This window comes from Leptonychotes weddellii, chromosome 2, assembly GCF_054177405.1.
Source record: "Leptonychotes weddellii isolate Sample4059 chromosome 2, ASM5417740v2, whole genome shotgun sequence".
Lineage (NCBI taxonomy): Eukaryota > Metazoa > Chordata > Mammalia > Carnivora > Phocidae > Leptonychotes > Leptonychotes weddellii.
Genome location: NC_138370.1, coordinates 6,643,146 through 6,670,457, shown reverse-complemented (window position 1 = coordinate 6,670,457; position 27,312 = coordinate 6,643,146). Strand labels below are relative to the sequence as shown.

Here is a 27,312-nt window from a genome sequence, read left to right as displayed (position 1 = left end):
GTCTTAGGTTATCGTCAGACTTGGGGGAACATGTTCTTCCCACTACATAAAACAAAGACAGCAGTAAACTAAGATGCAGTCCAAATACTGTCGGAAGTCATATAGAAAGTGTGTCAGGAATTTTACACAAATTTTAGAACATTTTTCATAATAAGTGGGCACATGTGATGATGGTAGAGATAGTAACCACTGGTGGGGAGGAAGTTTGGGAACAGCGCAGTGAAATTACCATCCAGCTGTGCAGTATCACACAATCATAAACTCCCATCCTCTGTTTTCTCATGTTTTTTCTTTCTTGGTAGATCCCAGAGGGGCTGGGATACTACATGGACTGGCTTCACAACAGACCAGTGAGGATTATATCTGACAAACATCCGCGCCTTTTGACTGTTCATTCAAAAGGCACTAATGGGAGCCAGTCTTCGTCAGCTACCATGGGGCGTTATGAGCCCTAACGGTGGGCAAAAGTCAATATAATCTCAGGGAGCTCATAGTCAAGTGAAAGACAACCACCCACTACAGAAACATGAATAAAATAAATGTAAGTGGTGAAATGTGTTAGAAATAAAACATAAAGAGAGGCATAAGCCTTGATAAAGCAATCAACATTTTAGCACTTTCACTTGGGCGTTATATTTCACGAGTGTATTATGTGTGCTTATCTCGCTAGTGAGAGACATCTCTTAAGGATAAAAGGTGAGAAAGAAGTTCTAGAACAGTGTTTAGAGACTCTGTGACAAAGAGTCTGGATAAAGAAACACAGTTAACTCTGACATCGTATTTATTATTGTTTTGCAAGATCTGTGTTGTCACTGACAACAGTCTGTCTTTATCGAATTCATGTGGATGGGGCAGTTAGTTCCATAGGTACTATCTCTTGCGATGTCTTGTTTAAGTCACATAAAACGTATATAAATTTTCAAATGCATGTATAATGCCTATAAAGTCACTCCAACACTGAGAAGTAAAATCATAAAGGTTCCCATTACTCGGCGTGGATTCACTGACACTAAGTTGCACCTTGACATTGGTGCTTTAGTCCCTGGGAGTAAGGGAGTACAACTAGTTCTCATACGTCAATTTTTTTGAAATTAAATAAGTTATTTGAACAGTTCAGTTCTTTTTATCTGAAGCTAAATTCAGTGTCAGCTATTGAGATTTTAGGAAACTTAATTAGTGGTAATTAGTGAGTTTTCTTCTTGACACCATGTTTGAGTAGGAAATTTACACTAGCATCTACTTTTCTTAAAACAAAGAATAAAAGAAATAACTATACTTTTGTATATAATGTGCCTCTCTCCCCTTTTCATTGATTTTTTTTGGTTTTAGCTATGTAGATTATGTCTGAAATGATGGAATAGGTGAAGGTACTAAGTATGGTGGAAAATAAAGCTGTCAAACTTTGGAAGAATATAGATTACAACAGACAGAAGAATATAGATTACCAGAGACAATGGGATCATAACTGAGAAACATAAATTGGGCTTTCCCAACAGGTGCGTTAGATCAATAAACCATTTTAAAAGCTTTCAAAGCTTAAACCCTTAGAAGCTTTTAAGATGCTGTGAATCTGAAAATGTATGTTTTACAGTGACCTGAGAACACTGGTGTAGATTTAGGAGGACGATTTTTAAAGATGGATGATGTCTTAAAATTGTGTGACAATACCATATGACCACATTCTCATACATTGTTAAAGGCACTGATATAAAATACTGGGCTGTCTTGGGCGGCTGTTTTAAATAATAAAGCACAACATGTAAGATCAGCCTTGGCTGAAACTAAAAGTTTTCCTGCTTCTGTGATGGGTAAAAAAATAACGGATTTCTCAACAGAAATTCAATCAAAGAATGAAGTCCTTGATATCTTTTTGACATGGACAAAAGATAAGCTACAAAAAAATGGTTTTAATTTAGCAATCACAGCAGGAAAGCTGAATGCATAAAATCTTATTTGGGGACCTGGGAATTCATATTACCAGTTTGATTGCTCTCATTTAGAGATTGAACAAACTGAGATTATTTAATGCATCTCAAATTTCAACACTTTTAAACAGAAATAGTCAAAAAATACCACGCATTTTCAGTCAAGTTGAACAAAAAAAATCTTAAGGGATTTTATTTCTTTATTTTGTTGTTATTATGATTTACTTTTTTCCAGCTTTATTAAGATGTGATTGACATATACCATCGTGTAAGTTTAATGGAATGATTTGATATATGTATATACTGTCAATTATCATCACAATAAAGTTAGTTAACACATCCATCACCTCACATAATTATAATTTTTTGTTGTTGTGATGAGAATTCTTAAGATATACTCTCTTGGCAACTTTTAAATATGCAATACAGTATTGTTAACTTTAGTCATCGTGCTGTACGTTACATCCCCAGAATTTTTTCATCTTATACCTGGAAATTTGTACCCTCTGGCCACTACCTTCCAACCCCCTACCCTGGAAACCACCAATCTATTCTCTTTTTATGAGTTCAGAATTTTTTTTTTTTTTTAGATTCCACATGTAAGTAGATCATACATATTTGCCTTTCTCTCTCTAACTTATTTCATTTAGCATAATGTCCTCAAGATTCATCCATGTAGTCTAAAAGGTCAGGATTTCCTTCTTTTTTTATGTCTGAATTATATTTCATTGTAATGTATATATATGTATACATACATATGGTGTGTGTGTGTTTGTATATATAATATGTATATACACATGCCACATTTTCTTTATTCATCTATTGATGGACACAAGTTATTTTCATGTCTTGGCTATTATAAATAATGCTGCTAAGAACATGGGGGTGCAGATATTTTGAGATTGTGCTTTTCTTCCCTTCAGATATATACCCTGGATCATATTGTAGTTTTATTTTTAACTTTTTGAGGAACCTCCATATTATTTTCCATAGTGGCTACACCCAATTTACGTTCCCCCCATCAACACCCTAGAGTTTCCTTTTCTTCATATCCTTGCCAGTACTTGTTAGTGCTTGTCATTTTGGGGATAGCTATGCTAACAGGTGCGAGGTGATATCTCACTGTGGTTTTGATTTGCATTTCCCTGATGATTCGTGATGTTGAGCACTTTTTCATGTACCTATTAGCCATCTCAATATCTTCTCTGGAAACATATCTATTCAGGTAGTTGGATTATTTGCTTTTTTTGCTATCAAGTTGTGTGAATTCCTTAAATATTTTGGTAATTAACCCTTTATCAAGATATATGGTTTATAGATATTCTCTCATTCCATAGGCTGCCTTTCATTTTGTTGACTATTTCTTTTGCTGGGCAGAAGCTTTTTAGTTGGATGTAGTCTTGTTTATTTTTGTTTTGTTCCTCGTACTTTAGGTGTCATAGCCATAAAATCATTGCCAAGACCAATGCCCCAGGGCTCTTTCCTGATTGGGAGATTTCAAAACATGTTTCTAAGAGATACTTGAGGCATTGGGTCTCTACATGATATTAAACAGTCTCAAATTCTACAACACTGTAATTGAGATGCGTGGAAACTACAAAACCCACCTTCTTTCCATCCCTTTTGCTTAAAACCCACTGCCTCAGAGTTTTGGTCCAAGTCCTAAACTTGGCCTTTCATCTCCAGTGTTCCCTGATGCACAATTTCCACTTCATCTGCCCACTCACTCTCAGGTTCATCAGTTGGATTCTGTGCACCTACATACCCTGTTTCTGGGAACCAGTAAAGGCTTAGTTATGATGTTTGCCCTGGATTATCTCCCTTACCCACTCACGCGAGCTGGAGTTCCTTTCTCTATCTGTGACTCTTTGAAAACTTTGGGCTGAACTCTGTCTGCCAATATTGCCCTCAGATTATTCTTGCTTTGTAACCTGCTAAGGGAATGCTCTCTGCTTTTAACCATGGATCTCTCAGACATGATTTTATAGTCTGCCTCTCGCTCTGTATGCCTTCAGACAGAATTCAGCGATTACCCCTCCATCTTATCCTCCCTCATTTGTTTTAAAATACATTTTGATCTTGGAATTTTCTTTTTTTCTTTTTTTTTTTTAAAGATTTTATTTATTTATTTGAGAGAGAGAATGAGATAGAGACGGAGAGCATGAGAGAGGGGAGGGTCAGAGGGAGAAACAGACTCCCCGCTGAGTGGGGAGCCCGATGCGGGACTCGATCCCGGGACTCCAGGATCATGACCTGAGCCGAAGGCAGTCGCTTAACCAACTGAGCCACCCAGGCGCCCTGATCTTGGAATTTTCTGATACTGTTAACAATTTCGCAAATTCCCAATAGTGGTACCATATGCAAATGATGAATTTTGAATCTTTCAACTGTCATTGTTTGGGGCAGTTATATTACCAGATATTTTTTCTACATAAGTCTGTTTGTATTCATTTCCATGATGGAAAAATTGGGAGAAAGGCAAGCCTGAGCCAACAGCAATGTTGGGAATTGGGCGGATATTTCCCAAATAGGCTATATAGGCTATATTATACCTAAACTCTGTTTCTAGGCTTGGGATATCCATATGGCTGAATTCACCAAAGTCTTTTCATTCTGGCACTCGGGCACATGAGTTATGAGCTCAGTAGAGTGAATCCAGCTTTTAGAAGTAGATTCATATTAACCAAACTCCCGGCACTATGCAAAAGCCAGAAGACCAATGTATTCACATGACAAGCAGAACTATTCTGGTGAGATGAGAATTCTCATGTGAGCTTGACTAGTTCATTCTTTCTCAATTGACTAAAACCAAATCATGATCAAAAATTTGCTTGGTGGGAGAAGAACAAGGTGAGTGAATTTATGATTAAGTTTTTAGTAGATGAGACCAAAACAGCTCAATTAAATCCCTATAGAGATTCCTTGGGCTGTGTTAACTATGATGCTTGTGTTGGTCAGTGCTATCATAGAGGGAGGAAAATAATTTATTGAAAGTCTGTTGGTTAACTCACAAGATCTTGCAAAGACTGGGGAGCCAGAATCAGAAAATGAGCAAGAATAAAATAAGGCCGTGCTAAAGCCATGCTAGCGAGCTCATGGGCAGAATTATGCTGTCTATGGCTATAGTGGGCGCTGGTCACTGGGGCGACCAGTGCACCTCCAACACTGGGTCCCTTACACTCGATGTGCTAGAGCTGTGCTCTGTAGCCAGACAATATCTCTACTCCTTCTGCTTCTATGCTCCCTTAGTTCTGGATTCTGGGTCTGGTAGGTGCTTCCAAATGGCTGAGCCTCCTGCAAGACACATGCCATATGGATATCCCAAGCCTAGAAACAGAGTTTAGGTATTGGGTGGCAAAAGAAAACCAAACTAAACTAAAAATAAAAATAAAAACGGCAAATATTCATTAGAACTCCTTGTGGCTACCACAGGCATCCTCCTCCCCCAGGCAGCGGTAGGTCAGGAACTGCTGACGTTGTCAATGTCAATGTCAGACAGACCGAGTATCAAGTTCCAACTCCGACCCTTTACAGTGTTGGAAAAAGGAATGAAAAGTACTCAGTACACTGCTTGGCACTGGGTAAGTGTTCACTAAACAGAAGTTATTCCTGTTTCCAGTTCTGCACACCCCCTCTTCTCACTCAGCTGTGCTCTCTGCAGAGGGTTAGTCCTAGAGGTCTGGCAGATGACTGTGAGTGGTTCTAGAGTTATCCTTTATGTGCTGGTTTCATAGTTAACCTGTCAGGGGCAAGGAGGTTTTGCTTATTCCCAAGTCGTAGAGAAAGCCTGACTCAGTGTCCACTGACAATGTTTATAAGGGTTGTTATAAAAAGAATAAATAAGGCTACACTCGAGAAAATGCCTTGCATTTTACACAGCATGTTTTACACTAGGGATTTTATAGGTATAAACTTTTATTTCCTTTTCCCTGGAATGTTCTTTTCAGTTTTTGTACTTCAAAATAAAATTAGAAATAAAAATATTAATTGATTTGTAATTTTGCTTACCATCACAAATGCATTCCTTACGCTCTTGTCCTCAGCCATGTAAAATGATCCAGGCCGTGCATCCTGGATGGGGGCAGAGCAGTAAATGAGATACACACCCTGTTACATCAGTGCAGGGTAAGATTTACTTTTAATGAGATTTAACAAACCATTTCAAATTTAGAACAAGAAGTCTATTTTTTCCCTCATTCTTGGAAGATATGAACAGATCTCTCCTAGCAAGAAATGCAAAAATATCTCTGCAAGTTTCTTTTTATTTAGCATATAAAATTTATTAAGCATCTGTCCTGTGCCTAAACCATTATAGGATTATGTTATCTAATTTGATTCTCAAAACAGCTCTGTGAAATCGGAGTTATTTATTGTTATCACTGTAAAAAAAGAAAGAAAGAAGAAAGAAAGAAAGAAAGAAAGAAAGAAAGGAAAGAAAGAAAGAAAGAAAGAAAGAAAGAAAGAAAGAAAGAAAGAAAGAAAAGAAAGAAAGAAAGAAAGAAAGAAAGAAAGAAAAGAAAGAAAGAAAGAAAGAAAGAAAGAAAGAAAGAAAGAAAGAAAAGAAAGAAAGAAAGAAAGAAAGAAAGAAAGAAAGAAAGAAAGGTAGCTAATTTTATTTCATTTTAAACCTGGTTAAAGAGAGTAGTTTTCTAGGTCCTTGTGTTTTCCTAGACTAACACGTAACACATTTGACATAGTTTTCTAACAGTGGCACCAAAAGCTCTAAGATTCACTAATGGAGAAACAAGAGAACTTATCCCCCATCTGAACGGAACCCGAAAGAAGACAATGTCACGCCGCTTTCCAGGTGATGTCTGTCGATCTTCTGCAGACAGCGCGGAGCTGCTGCGCGCACATGCACACTGAAACCAGACAGCCTGCATTCGAATCACGGCTCTGTCACTGACGGGCTGCATGACCTTGGGAAAGCCACTTAATTCCTCCAAGCCTTAGTTCCCTCATCAGTAAAATGAGGTAGGTACTATGATTTTAATCATTTTACAGATGAAAGAAACAAAAGTCTTAATGGGGGAGGGGAGGAGGGGTAGCAAATGGAAATTTAACGTTTTTGGGTTAGAGCCCGTGTTTCATCATTACGTTTCCTCCACATCTTACACCGTATCAGTAGCAGGTGGATGTTCAATAAAGCCTTCTTAGATTAACAAACAATCTCAATCTCTTTAAGTTTATGATGTTGGGTGTTTTGGGGGAGGGAGTCAGAAAACTGTGAAAAAACAATATTATATTTATCTCTAAGTCCCCAAATGATAAAGAAGGATATTGAGACCTTTTTTCCTACATGGTCATACATCTTTCTCTTTAAGGAGGCAGAGACATATTTAACACAGGGTGGTATCTGAAAGGCAGACCTATGGATCACAGACCCACCACCTAGAGCTCTTACGACTTTGAGAAGGTTACTTAACTACTTGGCTTCAACATTGTTATATGGAAAATGGGGAAGGCAATACAGAAATACGAAATGGGATTGTGTATGAAATTACCTGATACACGTATGTGCACACGGATGTGCATTCTTTTCCTTTTTCAACGGAGAAGCTCTTCTAAAAGATGAAGTTTGAAGTGGCGTGAAAACATGGCATGACTTGCAGTGTCCCTCTGATGCCCAATTCGAGTATTCAAGATGGCTGTCCACACGTTTGATCTTGTATACCCCTGTGATGGCGATGGTGGGGTCAAATTATTTTTTAATATTAAAAATATACCTAAAATATATGAAAACATTGCCACTGATTGCTGCCTTGAATGTCTAGCTATAAATCGTTCTCTTGTAATAAAGACAAATGTGAGGCAACCATAAATATGTGAAACAGGCCAATCAAACACCAAAAAGTCAATAAAAGTGTTCTTTTAGTAGAATATAGAGAAACTGCTAATCTCAGAAACCTAGTAATGAGCTTTCACAGGTTGGAGAATAAGAAATGTTGAATTAGCTAAACTGGAAAGGGAGGAAGAAATATTAGGATCATTTACAAAAGAAATAATAAAGCAAACAGGAAAGTCAAAAAGCAGACCAATAAATTTCTCTGGTAGCTGTATTAGTTTTTGTTTACTTTTCATTTCTAATCAATATTGCAGAGAGCAACAGAGGTGCACAATGTAACAGAGAAATACAGAAAGTTAAGAACTCAAAAGAAACAGGAGGAGAGATGATTATCATAAAATTTAGGGCTTTGGGGATAGATCCCAGAAAAATAACAGTTTAAATTCTTGAAGGGAGAAAAGGAAAAAAAAAAGTTAGTGGAAAGTTCTTAGCAGATTTGTGAGATCTGGAAAAATAATACCAAGTGTAAAATACCTATGGACGAAGGGTATTTTTACTCATCCAAGGCACCTTACATAAGACATTATTTAAACCACTACTAAAAAACACTATATATAAGAAAAGGAAGATTTAAGGTTTTAGCTTTCTTTGGCAGCAACTAGACCAGAGTTTCAATTAGCATTCAAAATCTTTATCTCAAGATAAAATATCAAATAAAAATAATTAATTCATGTTGTAAAGCTACTTATCCATGAAGGACATCAGCTCTTTAACCCTGAGATATGAATCTTGGATTTGTCATCTACCAGAACGATGTTTTAAATCTGTGAAATCTTCTGAAAAGCCAAATAATTTACATTGTCATTCATCTTTACTCTCAGAAAAATGCAGTGTTCCTTAATGACAGAATTATGAAAAGTTAAGCTTGTCTACACAGTGAAGAGTCAGGCTCAGAACCAAATAAGTAAGTCCTTGGATTGATGCTACCAGCTCCAATCCAGCTACCATGCTATTTGGTGGGATTTTTAATGCTGTGTGTTTAAAATTTTGATCCCATTTATCATCTACCCATTACCCATGGAAAGTATTTCAAACATAGAAAAGTTACCTGGAATGATGATTTTCTCCTGTAAGCTGTTGAAAGTACTCTTCAGTGCTTTGAAATGTCTAAGCACTAGAACAGATGCCGCAACTACTAGTGTATCTGGCTGTAAAATTTTCACCGGCTACCTATCTATTTTTAAAAAATTACAAATCTAGATGAACCAAATCAAGAGGAACATGTTAACTCTTAACGTCAGTTTTTCATTATGCTAGTAATGTTTGGCAGTAAAGCTATATTCTAACATACTTTCATGAAACAAAGAATAAAAGAGATTTGGATGTCGTATTAGACAAAAAAAATCACTAAATTCTTGGAATCTATAGCTCTAACACATCTAAAAAGCACAATAAATTTTTCAGTAAGAGGGTATTCTTTTTAGCATGCTTTCCCAACTATACACTTATATGTATAGTGAATTTAGACTACAGATATTATACCTATAGAAAATGAATTTATAAGATTTTATTTATTTATTTGACAGAGAGAGAGAGATAGCGAGAGCAGGAACACAAGCAGGGGGAGTGGGAGAGGGAGAAGCAGACTCCCCGCTGAGCAGGGAGCCTGATGCGGGGCTCGATCCCAGGACCCTGGGATCATGACCTGAGCCGAAGGCAGACGCTTAACGACTGAGCCACCCAGGCGCCCCTAGAAAATGAATTTAGACTATGGATATTGTTACACCTCAATAGAACAAAAATAAATTAGACCACTAAGGTTATACCTCAATTTTTGGGCAAAATATTAATAACAATGCTTAGTAAAACTGAATGAGAAGTTTAAAGATAACTTGACCATCAAAACCAGGCCAGCAACCTATGGGCCAAACCTCACCCATTGCCTTATTTTTGTAAATAAAGTTTTATTGGAACACAGCCATGTTCCCTTGTTTACATATTGTCCTATAGCCACTTCATGCTATGATGGCAAAGCTGAGCCTTGCAATGGACTACCTGGCCTGGAAAATTCACCTTTTTACTATCGACAAAAATTTTACCATCTCCTGATCTCAAAGATCATTGGAAACACATTTTATTTTACAACAGTTAACCATGGAAACCTCATAATTTTTTTTTAAAGATTTTATTTATTTATTTGACAGAAAGAGACAGAGTGAGAGAGGGAACACAAGCAGGGGGAGGGGAGAGGGAGAAGCAGGCTTCCCGCCGAGCAGGGAGCCCGATGCGGGGCTCGATCCCAGGACACCGGGATCATGACCTGAGCCGAAGGCAGACGCTTAACGACTGAGCCACCCAGGCGCTCCGGAAACCTCATAATTTAAGCTTAGGGTTCATCATACCCTTTTATTCAATGATTTACTATTCAATGTCTAGGTTATATGGGAAACTTTGGGGTTTTTTTCCTCCTAAAAAGCTCTTAGATTGATTCAAAAGTTATGAATTTTGTGCAAATTCAAGATGAGAAAAATCTAGCAGATCGTCTAAGGACTCTTTATTGGGATCAGCCTCAGAGTCCATAGCCTGTTTAAATATACGAAATTTTATCAGTTTGTATATCTGAATATTCTTCTTGTGAGCAGGTTCACAGTTTTCTGAGACTGGGATGATAAAGGCTCAGATGATTTTCATACTAGTTCATGATTCAGAAAATTTAAGAATAACTGCATGGTGGATGTGTGACGTTAACCAAGGACTGTGCACAATTTGACATAGCTCCTCTTGTGTTTTTTTGAGGAGGGAGAAGGAACAGGGAAAAGAGCAAACACCTCTTAACCCAGCTGGCTGATATTGTTCTTCTCTTCTTGGTTGGTTGCCCTGCTTTATTCTCCTTGTACACGGACGTTATGCTGAGCATCATTCTCATGAGACGTTTCACTTTGGAGTGGTTTCTCTAGGCACTGGTGTTTGCGCTCACCACCTCAACATTCACAAGCCTCCTTCTGGGATTGCCTCCCTCCCCGCCATGCTGTGGCCATCCTGGCAAATCCCAACATGGTCAGCTGCAGGGAGAGAGCATGTACATCCATCTTCTGTGCCTCTCGGGGACTGGGGAGCTTGTGAAATCTCTCTCTTCTAATCACTGTGGGGGAGCGAAGCTATTGACCAAAATGCTGTTCTGAGAGGGCAACTTATCTCCATTTGCTTAACCATCATATATGTATATAATCAACTAGGGATAGGCCTAGAATAGGATGGAGAGGATGACCACACTCGAAGAGGCATTAAGGGTCATTTCTGACCCTTCTCTAGAAGCCCTCAAGGGAGATGGCTGACACCTGCTTAGATGTTCTTTAAAATGTGGCATATGTAGTACATTTTGTCTTCAGCTTTGAGTCTTTACCACAATTAGGGACCATGCTTGTACATCTGAATTCACAATATGGGTGTTGTTCTTTTGCCATGCAATTATTAATGGACAGTGATGTTGGTTCCAATTTTTCTCTATTACAAAGAATGCTCCAATGAGTGTCCAGGGCTCATACCTCTGTGTGGACATGAATTAATTTTTTTTCATAAGGTAAACACTGGGAAGGAGAACTTCTTAATCACAGGGTATGAAAATGTGAAGTTTTAATATATATTGTCCTCAATAAGTGACTATTCTAATTTATTTTCCCAAATCTCCAAAAAACATAAACATATGCTCAAATACACTGTGAGCAGGACTTTGCAATCACAGCAACAGCAAAATACCTCTTAAAACCCATTATATTGACAAATGTGAACTTTTATATACTGCTGGTGGGAAGGAAAGGGAATAGGATTTAGGTAATGTTCACATCTGTCATTTCTTTCTCCAAATCTTCACCAAGAAAAATGTCAGAATATTGAAAAATTGAAACACTATTATAACAAACACCTGTTTGCTCACAATCAATATACACATACACGCACTCATGCAAACACACACACATCTGAACCATTTGCGAACATCAAAACTTTTTATTTCTAAACACATATATCTTAGATAGCATACATTGCTTTTCTAAGTGAAGACAATTATTAATTGTATACTGTATTTGTGAAGAAAATGCAAAATAATATATGTAGAGCACCCAGAGCACTCAGATCATGGTAAAAATAATACAAAGTATTCAAAGATATACAAAATGTGTACAAAAATGATACTCCTTATTCCCCTAAACAAAAAATATGAAATTGACATGTGTGTATGCTTTTTTAATAAGTTTTTTTTTTTTTAAAGATTTATTTATTTATTTATTTGAGAGAGAGAGAGTCAGCGCGGGCACACTCAAGCAGGGGCAGAAGTAGAGGGAGAGAGAGAATCTCAAGTACGGGACTCAATCCCAGAACCCACGAAATCAAGACCTGAGCCAAAATCACGAGTCTGACACTTATCCAACTGAGCCACCCGGGCACCCCTGTGTGTGTGTGTGTATGTGTGTGTGTATTCTTAAATGAATATTTAGTTTTTATATACATCTTGAGTATATAAGCTAGTTTTTCCTGAGTGCTGTTCTCTCTTTGAAGAGATAAAATAAAGCCCGCAATGTGTTAGATATCTCAGTGAAGATATCTAGATTAATGAATGATATTTACTTATTTATGAGAATCAACTCTATTGGTGGAAAAGCAGCTTTAGCTAACTTGGTCCTTTTTCATCTTTTATATTTTAACTAAAACCCACATATGTGATGTTGGTCCATAAAAGAGAGAATATAGAGTTTTCAAATATAAAAAGTTAACTAATGTCTTAAAAAAACAAAACAAATGCTACTCCTCATGTTTATTATTTTTTACATTTCAATATTTTATTTCTTTGTTTCATCTAACCATAGCACTATTATTTAAAGGTAAGAATGCTCTCCTGAGTAGTTTCAAATGATCCTCTAAAAGGAACACATTTTAGAAATCCTAAAGACAGAAAAAACCTTGTACTGAGTAGGGGCTCAGTAAACATTAGTTAATATCAGTTAATTGTAGATATGAATTTTTAAGTGAGTTGATAATGTTCTTTTTCAGGAAGATAAAGTGCAATCCTACTCCTCCACAAAAAATGAAACTTTCTTGGTTATTACAATTCATAAATTTGAGGTTGTCAAAAACTTTCTGACATATTAAACCTTTGTTTTCATTACGAAAAGGAATCTTTATCTTTTATAAAGTAGTGCGCTTCCTGTGCATATAAAACCTTGGCTGTGTGAAATAGTCTGTGGGAAACATCTTTTTACATAGATGTTGCTGCTAGAGATTGCAATATGCACAGTGCTGGTTACAATAAAGTCTGATTAATTAACTTTTATTTTTTAATAATTCATATACCATAGAATGCAAGTCAATCAGAAAATTACATTCAGTAAAATTTTGCTACCAGATAATAAAATGAAGTCATTAGGAGCCTACGTGACAGATACCAAATAACAATTAAGAACCCAATTTTCTTTGCTGAGTTGGACTTAAATAAAATCTTTGCTTAATCTTTGGAAGAATACTTCTTTGTTATTAATTAAATCCAGGATTTTTGCTGTTGAAATCACCACACTGGCTTAGTTTTATTTTTGCAAGGCTATGAGAAATGTTATTGCTGCTTCAACGTATATAGTACACGGCACATAAAAATGTATCTCATGCTTTGTGAACAGAAACAAAAATTCTCAAGCATTAACAATTATATCAGTGGGAGTTTTTGCATTAAATTAAGCTTGGGGGAAGGAAGAAATGTGGGCTGTAAACAAGAAAAATATTTCTCTTAAGATAGTTAAATGTTAAGTAGGTGCATTAATCAAATTATGATGTAATGTTCTGCAAAGTCAGCTATAAAAAGTGTTTTCCATTACTTTTCTACTTTCACATTAATTTTTTTGCAGTAAAAACTAACTGCTATATATAGCAAAAGGAAAGTACCTAACTTGATGTGTAATTTCCTTTTGAACCAAAGAACCTATAAAATTTCTGTGTGAGAGAATATTAATTAATATAATTTTTATGGCAGAAAACCTTAGCACTTTGGATATCTGCCTGTTCTTTTTTGAGGGCAAAAATTATTTCTTATTCTTTTTTTTTTATTTTTGGCAAATTTCTAGTGATAAATGCAATGCTCAGAACATTTTCACAGCTTGTTGTTTGTAGGAGGAAGGAAAGATAGAAACAAGGAGGGAAGGAAGGAAAGAAGGATGGAAGGATGGAGGGAAGGAAGGAAGGGAGGGAGGAAGGAAAAAGGGAAGGAATTTATGTCAGACAATCTAACTCGATTAGTAAATTCTAGGAGGTGCAACGTACATATATATTAGAAAGGAAATGTACTTTGAAGTTCACGATATTTAAAATCATGAAAAAAAAAAAACGATGAATGTACATCATACCTTTTTGTATTAATATAACAAATGCATTTTAATCCATACAAGTCATTGCTAGTTTTAATCTTGGACAATTTACAACCTTTGTTAGTTTAAATTTCCTTAGGTGAATCATGATGGAATAATCTCTAAATTTTAGCCTTGCTCAAATTTTTATAACACTATAGAAGAAGGGCAGAAGAGGGAGTTCAATGCAGATTGCCTTCTCCATGTTTTTATAGTTGGTAATGGAGGTGTGCATAAAAGTGAGCTTCTGGGCTGGGTACTTACCCAGGGAAAACAAAACACTAGCTCAAAGAGATCCATGCACCCTATGTTTATTGCAACCTTAGTTACAACGGTTAAGATATGGAAGCAACCAAAGTATCCATTGATAGATGAATGGTTAAGGAAGATGTGGTATACATATACTGCATAGGACACCACACACACACACACACACACACACACACACGCGGTAGAATGTTTTGCAGCATGAAAAAAGGATGAGGTTGGGGCGCCTGGGTGGCTCAGTTGGTTGGGCGACTGCCTTCGGCTCGGGTCATGATCCTGGAGTCCCGGGATCGAGTCCCGCGTCGGGCTCCCTGCTCAGTGGGGAGTCTGCTTCTGCCTCTGAACCTCTCTCCTCTCGTGTTCTCTCTCTCATTCTCTCTCTCTCAGATAAATAAATAAAATCTTTAAAAAAGAAAAAAAAGGATGAGGTTGTACCATTTGCAACAACATGGATGGACCCAGAGGGTATTGTGCTAAGTGAAATAAGTCAGACTGAGAAAGCCAGATTACATATGATTTCACTCCTATGTAGAATCTACAAAAACAAATGAATAAACAAACAAAAAGCAGAATCGGGTCCTATAAATAGAGAGAACAAACTGATGGTTGTCAGAAGGGAGTGGAGTGAAGTGATGGGCAAAATGGGTGGAGGAGAGTGCGAGGTACAGGCTTGGTTATGGAATAAATAAGTCACGAGAATAAAAGGCAGAGCATACGGAATACAGTCAATGATACTGTAACAGAGCTATATGGTGACAGATGGGAGCTGCACTTATGGTGAGCACAGCATAACGTATAGAGTTATCAAATCACTGTTGTACACCTGAAACTAATTTAACATTGTGTGTCAACTATACTCAAAAAAATTTTTTTAAATAGAATCTGTTCAGCAGGAAAAAAAAAAAAAAGAGCTTCTGGGAAACTAGCAACAAATACGGTCAGGTCATTGATCTTCCTCCTGACCCCTCCCTGGCCAGTGGCCATGGTAATGGCAGCAGAAATGGTAGCAGTTGGGCCTGGGACAAATCTTTCAATTTCCCACATCCATAGCAGACTCTGCAGTGGGATTTCTACATTTAGAAGCTCACACTGTTTGTTCTTTTGTTTGTTTGAAGAAGCCCTGTGTGAACAAGAGTTAATTAGTCCAGTTTTCTTTCCTTTAATGCAAGATCATGAGAGCTTTGGGGAATGCATTTCATTTCCTTGGGTCATGAAAATGAAAAACAAAGTAAATTTATATTTAATGGATCTAGTAGTTGGGGAAATTATATATGAGCATACTGCTATAGAACAATGTTTTTTTGGTCAGGAGGCATTCCTAGGTAGGAGAGAGTAAAGTTCAGTTATAGCAGTGCGGTTTTAGTTTGCAATATATAAGAATTTAAAAGATGAAAAGAAAGCCAAAACAGTTTTGGACTACCTAGGGACTCGGAGAAATAAAACTAACCTGCAGAAAAGATCATACAGTTACCATAACTAATTTCAGAAATGTAATGAAGAAACATAGTTTGGGTTTGCAATTAAATTAGGCAGGAATCTAATAAGATTCCAAAATAATTTTAAGGAGTAACTTACTTGGTTATTTTGAAACATGTGATTAGTTAGTTTGCTGAGTGAGTTTGTCTTCTTTTTAGAATTTGATCTATAATCAAAGCAAACCTTCCTTAGGAAAGGGTAGAATTTCTAGCCAAATGGTTGTGGGGAACAGATATGGATGAGTATGGGGGGAAGCCTTCTGAGTTAAGCTCCTTGAAGGCAGGTCAAATATATCTGAACTTCCCATATACCCACTAGCTCAGCACTGAGCTCAGAAATGCTAAGAAGTTTTTTTGGTAACGATTTGCTTAGGAATTTAGGTATATTATCTGCAATAATTATTGTTGACATAGAATAAAATGTCCTAAAAATTTTCGAGATGAAATTAATATAGTCAGAGTTCTGGGGTCTCAACTGGAATTTATCAGTGTTCAAATACCTTAAAAAGATCTTTTTTGAGGAAATATTTTAAGTTATTTTTAGACAGCCTGGGGCCAACCTCCGACAGAAGTGGGATACCTCCCAGGACCAATAATTTGTCAAGTGCCCAAACCTGTACAACGGAATGGAATTCTGCCTTCTGACAGCCTGATATTTAAAGCGTATGGGTCTCATGTCAGAACATCCAAATCTGAGCTGAATGGGATCCAGGATTTCCTGAAAGTCTATGGGAGATATATGATATTGGAAGGAAACCATCTAGGATCTGTCAACGCTCTGTTTTCCTAAAGATTTTCTGATCTTTATCATCAGAAAGCAATGTGCCTGGAACATATTTTCCATAATCTCGCAGATATGTGTAAACTATCTTCAGTCAGCCATGTTGCAAAGGTTAGCTAAAGGTATTCTAAAAGAAATTATCTTGGGGAATGTATTTATCTCCAAATAATATACCAAGTCTTCTAGTTTACTTTTTACAGAATTGAGCAAAAGAGATAAAAGAGCTGCCCTTTAAAGTAATTCATACTATGAGTCAAATCCAAGAAAAAGATAGGGTTGGGGAAGGGGGGATAAGCTGTCAGTGATGGTCCTTGCTATACCCTTCATCCACTGATTAAATAAATCATTTTGCTGTATCGACGGGTGTCAGACGTGGTGGTAGGCCTAGCCACACAGTGATGAATGGGACGGGCTGTGGAGGCAAACAGAACTAGACTGTTCCCTGCTCAAGGGATGGCGACTGACTAGAGAAGGTGTGGCCCCCACAGGCTGACCAGTGATATATATCATTGTCTACAGTGAGGTCTATTAAAGGCAAAGATAATTAACTTTTTTTCTTAAAATATTTATTTTATTTTTTAGAGAGAAAGAAAGAACATGAGCAGGGAGAAGGGGAGAGAGAACCTTAAGCAGACTCCCTGCTGAGCACTGAGCCTGGCACGGGGCTCCATCCCAGGACCCCGAGATTGTGACCCAACCAGAAACCAAGAGTCTGCCGCTCAACCGACTGAACCACCCAGGTGCCCTGATAATTAACTTTTAAGACTGGTATTCCACTCTGAAGTATAGAACATTGAAACTAATTCAAGTCATCGTTTTCTTAATTCTTCCAAGGAGGGTAGATAGCCAGCATCCTGATACATAGGAGAGAAGTTAAGTCATTGCTTACGATGTAGGTTGGGACATGAGGGCTTAATTTTCTCATGAAATCCTGTTTGAGGAATTTGAATGAGAAACTATGAAATTACCCAAAGGGTAACTAGAAAATCAGAAGCAAAACACATACTGAAATGGAAATAGTACTTAGCACGTATCAGGGACTGTTCTAAGTGCAATATATGTGTTAACTCATTTAATCCTATCAAGTGGCTTTACGATTGTCCTAATCACTGATGGAGAAGCTAAGGCACAAAGTGGCTAAATAACTTATTTGAAGTTAATAACCGGTAAAACTGGGGTTTACACCCAGGCAGTATGGATTTAGGGCCTGAGGCGTGACCTGAAGAGTAGCTGAGCCATATGAGTGGCAGGACTGGGTCTTTGCCACAGTGCTGGGAGATCCTGCCATTGGCTGTGAGTGTCCCTGAATGTACTCCTTGGACTTGCAAGAAATGTAGAGTCCTGACTACTCTCTACCAGCACCATCCCTCAGGATTGTATTTGTAGTGAGCAACTTTGAGAGATGAGGAGATGTTTCCTCCTAGACACAGACCTGGCCTGCCTGCTGTTACTATTAAACTGTTTTCCTCTCTGGGAAAACAGCCCATGAGTGTGCAGGTTTCACGATGAGGTCTTTTCAATGTCCTTGTGGAACGAGGCTGGCATGAGAACCAACACAAACCAACATGAAGCTCTGGATGCTTCTGCCGTAAGTCATCAAGTCTTTGGTCACTGACCCAGAAATCTTGTGTCTTCTGCTGGCATCTGTTAAACAGGAAAAGGCTAGCTTGTTAGCTTGCAAGTAGGGAAAAATCCCAAACCGTGCAGTTTCTGATGCAGATGGCACAGTCATATAGCAGGAAGACTCTGGTCACCTCCGAACTTCCTTCCCTACCCACCATCCATTAGCCCAAGGAAGCAGGATCCCAGTTCTCAGGAGTATTGACAGAGACAGGAGGCAGAAAGTACAGAGAGTACGCAGGAAGACAACAGAGACAAGTAAATGTTTGTCAAAATGGTTCTGCTGTTTGTAAACAAGACGGCAGAAAGAACACTGGAAGTGTGTGCATCTCCTTTCATAGTTCTTGGCAAACGTTACTTCATCCTGGTCATTTTCTGATTCCTCCTATTTTCTTCTTTTATTTTTATGCCTTCTCTCTACTTCACCACGGGTCAGAAAGTTTATGGTTATATAAAGTAATTTTCCCCCTTGTTTTGCAAGATCATGAAGAAACCTCGATAACCCAGGACAAAGCTACAGTTTCTAGATCAATTTCTCCCTCCACTGTCAGTTTATGTAGTCCTGCCTCAGGAAGAAATCTTGGCTATGGAAGGTGTTAGCATTTCTGTAAATCTATTAAGCTTCAACTGCTAAGACATCTTTACAATATAATATGTGCAAACCACACAAATCAGTTACACTAAACCCAGAATTCTTTCATTGAATCCCTACTGTGTGCAATGTATGAGGTACCTTCTTCCTTTTTTTTTTTTTTTTAACTTTCTCTTGACTTTTTAAGTTAACTGGAAATGAGTTCAAAAGTTTTTGGACTTTTCTCAAGCAACCAAAGAGTGGCAAGTGTTATAAATGTCAACTTTTTTTTTCTTTAAAGAATAATAATTCATAAACAGTTGAGAACAGTTGATAAGATTTCCAGGAAAAGGCACTTTGAGGTTGAAACCAAACATGGAACAATAAATTTTTTTCAGGTTAAATTTGCCCTTAGGTCAGTATAATACATACTTCTGTTAATGTAAATTGAGATTATTCACTTGATAAAATCCTACTTCTGAAAAGAATTGCACCAATGCATCCGGAAGGGGACTTCTGTCATTTATATAATTACTACTTATTATTTCCCTTTACATGTAATCCTCTGAAAGAATGAGCCCCACTTTGGAAACATAACCTCATAGAATTCTTTTCAGGAAATCTTGCCCCCAGTCCCATATTACAGATGGGACATTTAAATCAAAGTGTCTTGACATAGTGATATTTTTCAATGGCTCAATTGAGAGTCATAGATAATCACCCAAGTTAGGAGATTGTCAGAACCTAACATTTAATATTTAACACATGTTTAAAACATTGTAATGTTTTATGTTAATACATTTAAAACATGTTAGAAATTGTATTCTAAATTTACAGTTGCTCAACACCTATTAAAATTTTGGTTGTGATCAAAATACTTTCAGAGGATTGACTGACAGATATGGGTTTCATCATTTGCTATTGGTTTTAAAATCTATCCTTAAAAAATCAGTAAGCAAATAATTGACTCTATCTCAGCTCCCAGCCAGAGACAGCTTATGTTGTTTTAATTTCAATTATATGGACTAATTTGCACTAGCTCTTGCCCACTAATGTCTAGCTTTTCTTCCTGACTGCCAGCTACTCTGATCTATAGAGACTGGTCTCACACTATTTGCAGCCCTACCTAGATTTTTCTATCAGCTCCTAAAATCGCTTTCAGTTCTAATCCTTAAAATAAATCACTTATGTCAATATCTATAACAATAAATCACTTTTTCTAGCAAAAAAATAAAATAAAATCTATCCTTAAGTTACAATATCAGAGTCACGTGCTTGAATGGCCTCAATTGGACTCAACCACCCTCCTCAAACTGTACTTTGATTTGATATTCTTTGGTTCCGAAGGATAAAAAACTTACTCCTTACATTTGTTTATCCATCCATCCTAATGATTCATTCAAATTTTTATTGAGCCAGAAATATGGTTGGCACAGGGGAAATAATTATTAACAAAACCAAACAAGGAACCCAGTCTCCTGGAGCTTATGGTGTAGAGACAGACATTAATTAAGAAATCACAGAGAGGGAGGCAAACCGTAAGAGACTTTTCACTATAGGGAACAAACTGAGGGTTGCTGGAGGGGAGGAGAGTGCGGAGCATGGGGTAACTGGGTGATGGGCATTAAGGAGGGCACTTGCGATGAGCACTGGGTGTTATATGCAAGTGATGAATCACTAAATTCTACCCCTGAAACTAATATGACACTATATGTTAACTAACTTGAATTTAAATAAAATCTTGAAAGAAAAAAAAAGTCACAAGAATGAATTATGTAGAGTTATGAAGTGAGATAACTGTCTTGGAACAGAGATACCTGCGTCTCAGAGGACCCATAAAGAAGGAACATGACTTTAATTGACTCAACTGAGGTGCAGTTTAGAGAGATATCAGGGCCAGAATATGTAGGACCTTGATTATAACCTTATGGACTTTGATCTTTATTCCAAAAGCAATGGAAAACCATTTAAGGAATTTAAGCACCAGGGCAACATCAGCAGATTTTAGTTTTAAAAGATGGCTTTGCCTGAGGAATGGAAAAGAGATTGGAATGGGCCCCGGGGGAAAGAGTCTAGTTCATAGGCTTCTTGTGAATGTGATCCTTGTGGGGATATTGTTAAGAATATTGTTTACTACATTAGACAGTACCCTATCTATGAGGACCTAAGGGAAAGTTGTTCCTCCTGACATAGTACTGGGAATCGTTGGGTAGGCCTGATGCAGTTACTATCGTTCTTATCTTATAAACACTTAATAGATATCTTATAAATATTTATCTTATAAACACTAAGGAGATATTTAGAAATAATGCAACTGATTATGCTCTCATATTCTCATTGGCTTCCAGAAAAGCTAAAGCCAAGAGTATGGGACTCCAGGGTATTACATTTTGTGCTTCCCTCATTCCTAGTTTTATCTTAATCTTTTAACTTATTTTCCTTTGCCTTAAATTTGTTTTTGCTTATTTTTCTTTAAAGTAGGTTCCACACCCAGTGTGGAGCCCAACATGGGGCTTGAACTCATGACCTTGAGATCAAGACCTGAGCCAAGATCAAGAGTCAGACGCTTAACCAACTGAGCCACCCAGGTGCCCCTGCTTTTGCTTAATTTTAATATTACTTTCTACCCCTGGCACAAAACACCTGTAAGTAATTAAGCAAAACCATGAATACTGTTATATTAAAACACATGTGTTACTACCTTGGAAGAAATGTCTTACAAACAGTAAATGTGTTGACAATATGCCCACTGCACACAAGAGCAAGATAATGGAGATGGAATGAGAGTATGTGGGAAAACCATGGTCCTTTTGTACCAAATGGCCACTTAAAGACTATGACAGCTAATCTCTATGTTGCTAGGAACTATATTGTTTCAAGATGTGTAAAACTGGCAGGGACCTAAATTCCAGACATCATTCACTCTTGGCTTTGAAGCATGCTCATGGTATCTGGTATTACACAATGTTCTTTGGAATTTGTAGAAAAATTTGACTACTTCTAGCTTGAGCTATGAAAAAAAAAAAGATCTTATCTTATTTAGCATAATGATAATGCAGTGTTTTAAATACATCCCAGCTTAGATGAGACATAATACTTTCCTAAATGGTTCTGCCGAGCCTTAGACATTGTGATTTGATGGCATGCAAAGTCAATGAGAAATAGACATTTAGAATTTGAAATGGAAATCTACAGTCCTTCTATTTTTTCTCTATAGGACGATTTTCACATTTGTATCAATTTCTCACTAATGACTCTTTAAGGCCTTGAATACAGTAGTCTTTCTTTTAGGTAACCTTTTGGATTACAAGTCAGGACAAAGCAAGGAAGATGTTACCTACCCATCTGGTTGAGTCTTAAAACTCTAAAGGGCTATGATAAGACTACCAGTCTATGGGTTGTCAAGCTTAACAATGAAGCCCAGCGAAGGAAACTGCTCAACCCGGGAGTGGATGCAAGTGAAGGCTCACCAAAGGAACCATTCTATACTATAATCAACAGCTTGCACCCTTCACCACCTCGGGCTTGCATCAGCTTCATCTGGTGCACATCTGTTGGTTTCACCCAGCAGTCCAAGAAGGGCACTGAACACTAGGGATGAAATTGCTCTGCAATGACATTCTGAGTGTTTCATCCTACAGACCTCTTTACAATCCAAGTTGCCCAAACTGCATGCTCTTCTCAGTGTTTTTCCAGAACTATGAGGTGGCAACCTTTATCTGAACTCTTGAGCATCACTTCTGCCTGTGGCTTTTCTGTTGTGTGGACACCTTTCACAGCTGCATACTTTGACTGTTTCTGATTGTGTTCCCTGCCAAGTTTGGACCTCTAGAATACTTACCCTTGTCCTGTGCCCAGGCTTGCCATATTGATATTCATCTACATTCACATTCTGCTGTGGGTTTTTTTCTCTCAGGGCTCAGGATATTTACATTCCTTCCCAAACTTTGCTGTAGGCCAAATCCTTGTTCCTCACCTGGTCCCACCTGGTCTACCCAGACTCAAGGAAAATCACAACTAACTGTCAAAATAAAGGAGAGAGAAACAGATTGAGATTTTTCTGAGCTGAGACCTTGAAGATGAGAACTGAGGAAGACTGACTCTACATTCACTGGTGTAAGGACCAAAAGAGATGATATTCGGAATTAGGCATATCACACACCATCTGATCAGTTTTCTGTGCCTGAAGTATCTAGCGCATTGTTCATTCTGTGCAAAACCGTGGGACTCAGGCACTCTTTCAGAGCCTTCTGGGACAATTTGGGAAAAAAATATATAAAATATGGGATGATTACAAAAGTGAACCTAGTTAAATTCAAACAATGGACTTAATTTTTTTTATCATCTCCTTCCTAATCCTAATCTCCCTATAAAGGTAGTCAGTGATTCATTATATTATTATCTGTTTCTCACCCTAACATTTGTATCTACCTGTATCCATCCATTTGCTGATGATAGAAACCAGGCAGCCATAACTGTTTCTACATCTAACCCATGACCGTTCTAATTTAGAATATACTTTATATCCATCCCATTATTTTCTTCTCCATAGTCACCACCCTGGTCACCTTTATATGTCACACTGTCATCTCTCACTAGAACTAATACCATTGCATTCTGGCTGGCCTTCCTGCTTCTTACTCTGTTCTTTTCTATATATATATTTTTTAAGATTTTATTTATTTGAGAGAGAGAGAGTGAGCACAAGCAGAGAGGAGGGGCAGAGGGAGAGGGAGAAGCAGACTCCCCACTGAGCAGGGAGCTCTTTGCAGGACTCAACCCCAGGAATCTGGGATCATGACCTGAGCTATAGGCAGATGCTTAACCGACTGAGCCACCCAGACGCCCCTAACTTTGTTCTTTTCTAAATCATTCCAAAACACACAACAGGTAGCATAATAGTGCAAAGCACCAAACAGCATTATATTGTTACTCTGCTTAATTCTCTTCAAAGTCTTTGCGCCTCAGATAAAATCAAAACCCCCTCACTGTGATCTAGTCCATTCTGGCTTCTTCAGCCACATCTAACCCTGCTCTTCTATCTATTATGTTCCAACTGCCTTGACCATTTTTCAATCTTTCTCAATTTTGGAGACTTCCATCTATATATATATTTTACATTCTTTAACATCTCAATTGCTATTAAGACTTCCTATGTAGGAATTTAGCCTTACTATTTTCATCGGATACGTTCCTTCTTTAAAGAGGTCTTCCCTGAATGTCCAGTTTAAGCTAATTCTCTCTATTATACTATTTTATGGTACATAGTCATTTCCCCTCATAGCACTTTTCTTAGTTTCCAGGTAGGCACTTGTTTGTATGAATATTTCTAAAGTGGCTGTCTTCTCAATAGGCTGTGAGTGGGCTCCATGGGAATATGGATCTTTTGCTTTCTACTGTATGTTAATGGCTCCTACAGGGACTGGCACATGGTTGGCACTCAATATATCTGTCTGATGAGCGAGTGGAAATGTTATATCTCATACTTTATTTGTTCAATTATTCAATAAGCTATGTATCTTGTATAAAGCACTGTCTTGAGCTCACTGGATACAGCAGAGACAGAAAGATACAAAGGTTCCTGCTCTGGTGAAACTTATCTTCTGGGTGGGAAACAACTAATAAACAATAAATACAAAATATTATATAATGTTTTAGGAGGAGATGTGTGGTAAAGAAAAAAATGGAGCAGGATAATGGAAACGAGGTGTGCCAGGGGAATATGATTTACAATTTTAATAAATGATCAGTTTAGACCTTATTGAATAGGTTACCTTTGGGGACAGACTTGGAACAAGTGAAGGTTTTAGCTATTTGGATATATAGAGAAAGAATTTTCTAGCCAAGAGGAATAGCTAGAGCAAGTCCAAAAGTGGGAACTTGGATGGAGTATCTGAGGGAACAGCAAAGGAGGAAGCAGAGTTGTCCAGGAGGCACACACAGAAGGTATGATAAGAGAGACAAAGAAGGGCAAGCAGATAATGTAGGTCTTTTGACCACTGTCATCACTTTGGCTTTTGCAGTGACTGAGCTGGGTGAGCCTTCAAATGGTTTCAGCAGAAGAGTGACAGGATCTTAGTTTGCTTCAAGTGGATCGAGAGGGCTGCTCTGTGCAGAATATATTGCAGTGGGGCATTGAGTGAAGGCAGGAAAACCCCGCTAAAGGCTTCCGAAGAATTCAGGCAAGAGAATATGGTCGCTTGAATTTGGAGATAGCAGTGGAGTTGATGGAAACAGCCGGGTTCTGGATATATTTTGAAGGTAAAGATAAAAGGTTCTTTTGCTGATGCATTGGATGGGGCTTTGAAAGAAAGCAAGGAATTAAAGACAACTCAGAGGTTTGGGGGCTGAGTAACTGGGAAGACAGGGTTGCAATCAAGACAGAGGGGTGAAGAGTACAGATGAGTATGTTTGGGTGGGGTTGGTGAGATCATGTTTATTTGCAGAAACTGGTGGAGAGGTTAAATGAGTAGTTGGATATACAATTCAGTGGGGGTACATAAAAGAATGACGAATGTGGGAGGTGTCCACCTACGAACAGCACCAGAAGGCAGGAGAGGAGATGATATCACTCCAGAGTGAGTATAAACAGAAAGGACTATGGTCTGAGCCACAGGGCACTTCAATGTTCAACCATCTGAGAGAAGAATTTTCTTCATAGGCAATTTTGGATCTGAATATAATGAGTCTGTTTTAAAATGGGTGTGTTTTTTTTCACTAGAATCTTAACCAGAATTTTTCTGAAGGGGCAATGATTTTTCCTCATAGAAATATTTAAAAATCCAAAAGACCTCATGTTTTACTATTGTTAAAAAACAAGTAGTTGTCCAGTAAGAGAGGTCTAAATTCTTTTTGTTAAAACCAAATTAACGATACCTACATTTTATGACACACAATATTCTAATGTGATTTCATCAGTGAGATAATTAATTTTGGAATTATTTAGGGTACAGTAATGGAATGGGAAGAACAAGAGGTATATATACTTTTAGTCTTCTGAATAGTAACAAAATACTGGTGCAGACACATTCTATTAGAACTTAGAGGGAAAAATAGCAAGGTCATGCTTAATTTTAGATTCAGGTCTGTTCCAAACAACTCTAAAGGTCAAACTTGGTTCTAGATAATTCACTGATCTGAAGGAATTTCAGGAAGTTGGGGTGGTTTCAGGGTTAACAATGGAATTCAGGCCGTTGGGTTTAGTTCGGTTCATGACCCCACACAGCCACCACTGAATCAATTGGGGTTGAGCTACTGTCAACCAACTTGAACTTCAGGCTCACTGTGGTTTTGATTGTTGCCCTAAAGCCCTGGGAGCATCTGTAGCATCGAAGCTAGCCCATTACATTCAGGCTGCTCAACTGTGGGCAACTTTCGTGGGCTCTGCGGTAAATCACTTTCCTTTAGGAACTCTGAGGTCTGGAGTTTGTACTACAACACTTCTTTGTGTTGTGTATGTCTCATCTGTTTGTGTCAGCTGAGACAGAGAGCAAATGTTTAGCAAAGGATTCCAAACTCTTAGCAATCCTTAAGCAATACCAAAAATATGTGGAATGTAATCTTAGTTTCTCAGTTGTACACTGTTATTTCTAAATATAATATCCTTCTAAGATTTTTTTTTTCCTTGATGGTTCTATTCCTGTTCCTTAGGAAACATAATGAAGATTGTAGAAACATATAAGAGTACTTTAGAGTCCCACAAGGCTGGAGCTGGGGCCTGGCCTTACCACTTAACTGGGTGTGAGAACACGCATGTTGTCTAGGAACATAAACTCTCTAAGTATTAGTTTCTTCACCTGCAAAGTGGATTAATAGTAATATGCTCTGGGTTAATTTAAAAACATAAAATAAAATAACACATTCTAGTGCTTAGCAGAATGCCTTATACCTAGTAGGTACTCAATAAATCACAGTCCTTTTTCTTTGTTGCTACCAATCATTCTGGGCCTCTGGGTCTTGTTTCCATTCAAAACAATTTACTATTTTATCAGTCTTAAATCCTGACATTTTCGTGCATTTTATTTTTTCTAAATCAACTCTACTGATATATAATTTACATACAATAAAATGTACTGAATTTCACCTAAGGTAAATTTTGGTGAGTTTTGACAAATTTATACACCTGGGAACCACTACAACAAGCAAGATGTAGGCTCTTTACATTATTCCAATCATGTTTCGCAGTCTTTTCCAAATAATTTTCTCACTTCAGCCCCAGGCAAAGGCAATCTTTACTGTTTCCTGTCACTATATATTTATCTTTCTAGAGATTCATTTGAATGGGAGTTCTATAGCATGTATTCTTTTGTAACTGGCTTTTTTTTCATTCTCTAATATTTCTGATATTCGTTTGTGTGGTTGTGTGCATCTGCAGTTCATTCCTGTTTACTGCAGAGAAGTATTCCATTGTATAAATATAACACAATGTTTTAGCCATTTGCTTGCTGGTAGACATTTGGATTGTTTCCAATTTTCTATTACTGTAAATAAACATCATTTATG

The 27,312-nt window shown here is 37.6% G+C and overlaps 1 protein-coding gene across 1 annotated transcript in view; it reads right to left on the bottom strand.

The window, feature by feature from the left end:
• Positions 1-27,312, bottom strand: part of LOC115936763 (uncharacterized) — a 364,196-nt gene that overhangs the window by 6,193 nt on the left and 330,691 nt on the right. The window contains exons 5-6 of the mRNA XM_081807235.1: positions 7,430-7,601; positions 5,934-5,996 (exon numbers count right to left, since the gene is read on the bottom strand). Coding sequence (XP_081663361.1) covers positions 5,951-5,996; positions 7,430-7,601 — 218 coding nt within the window. The 3' untranslated portion in view covers positions 5,934-5,950. The remainder of the gene's footprint in view (positions 1-5,933; positions 5,997-7,429; positions 7,602-27,312) is intronic.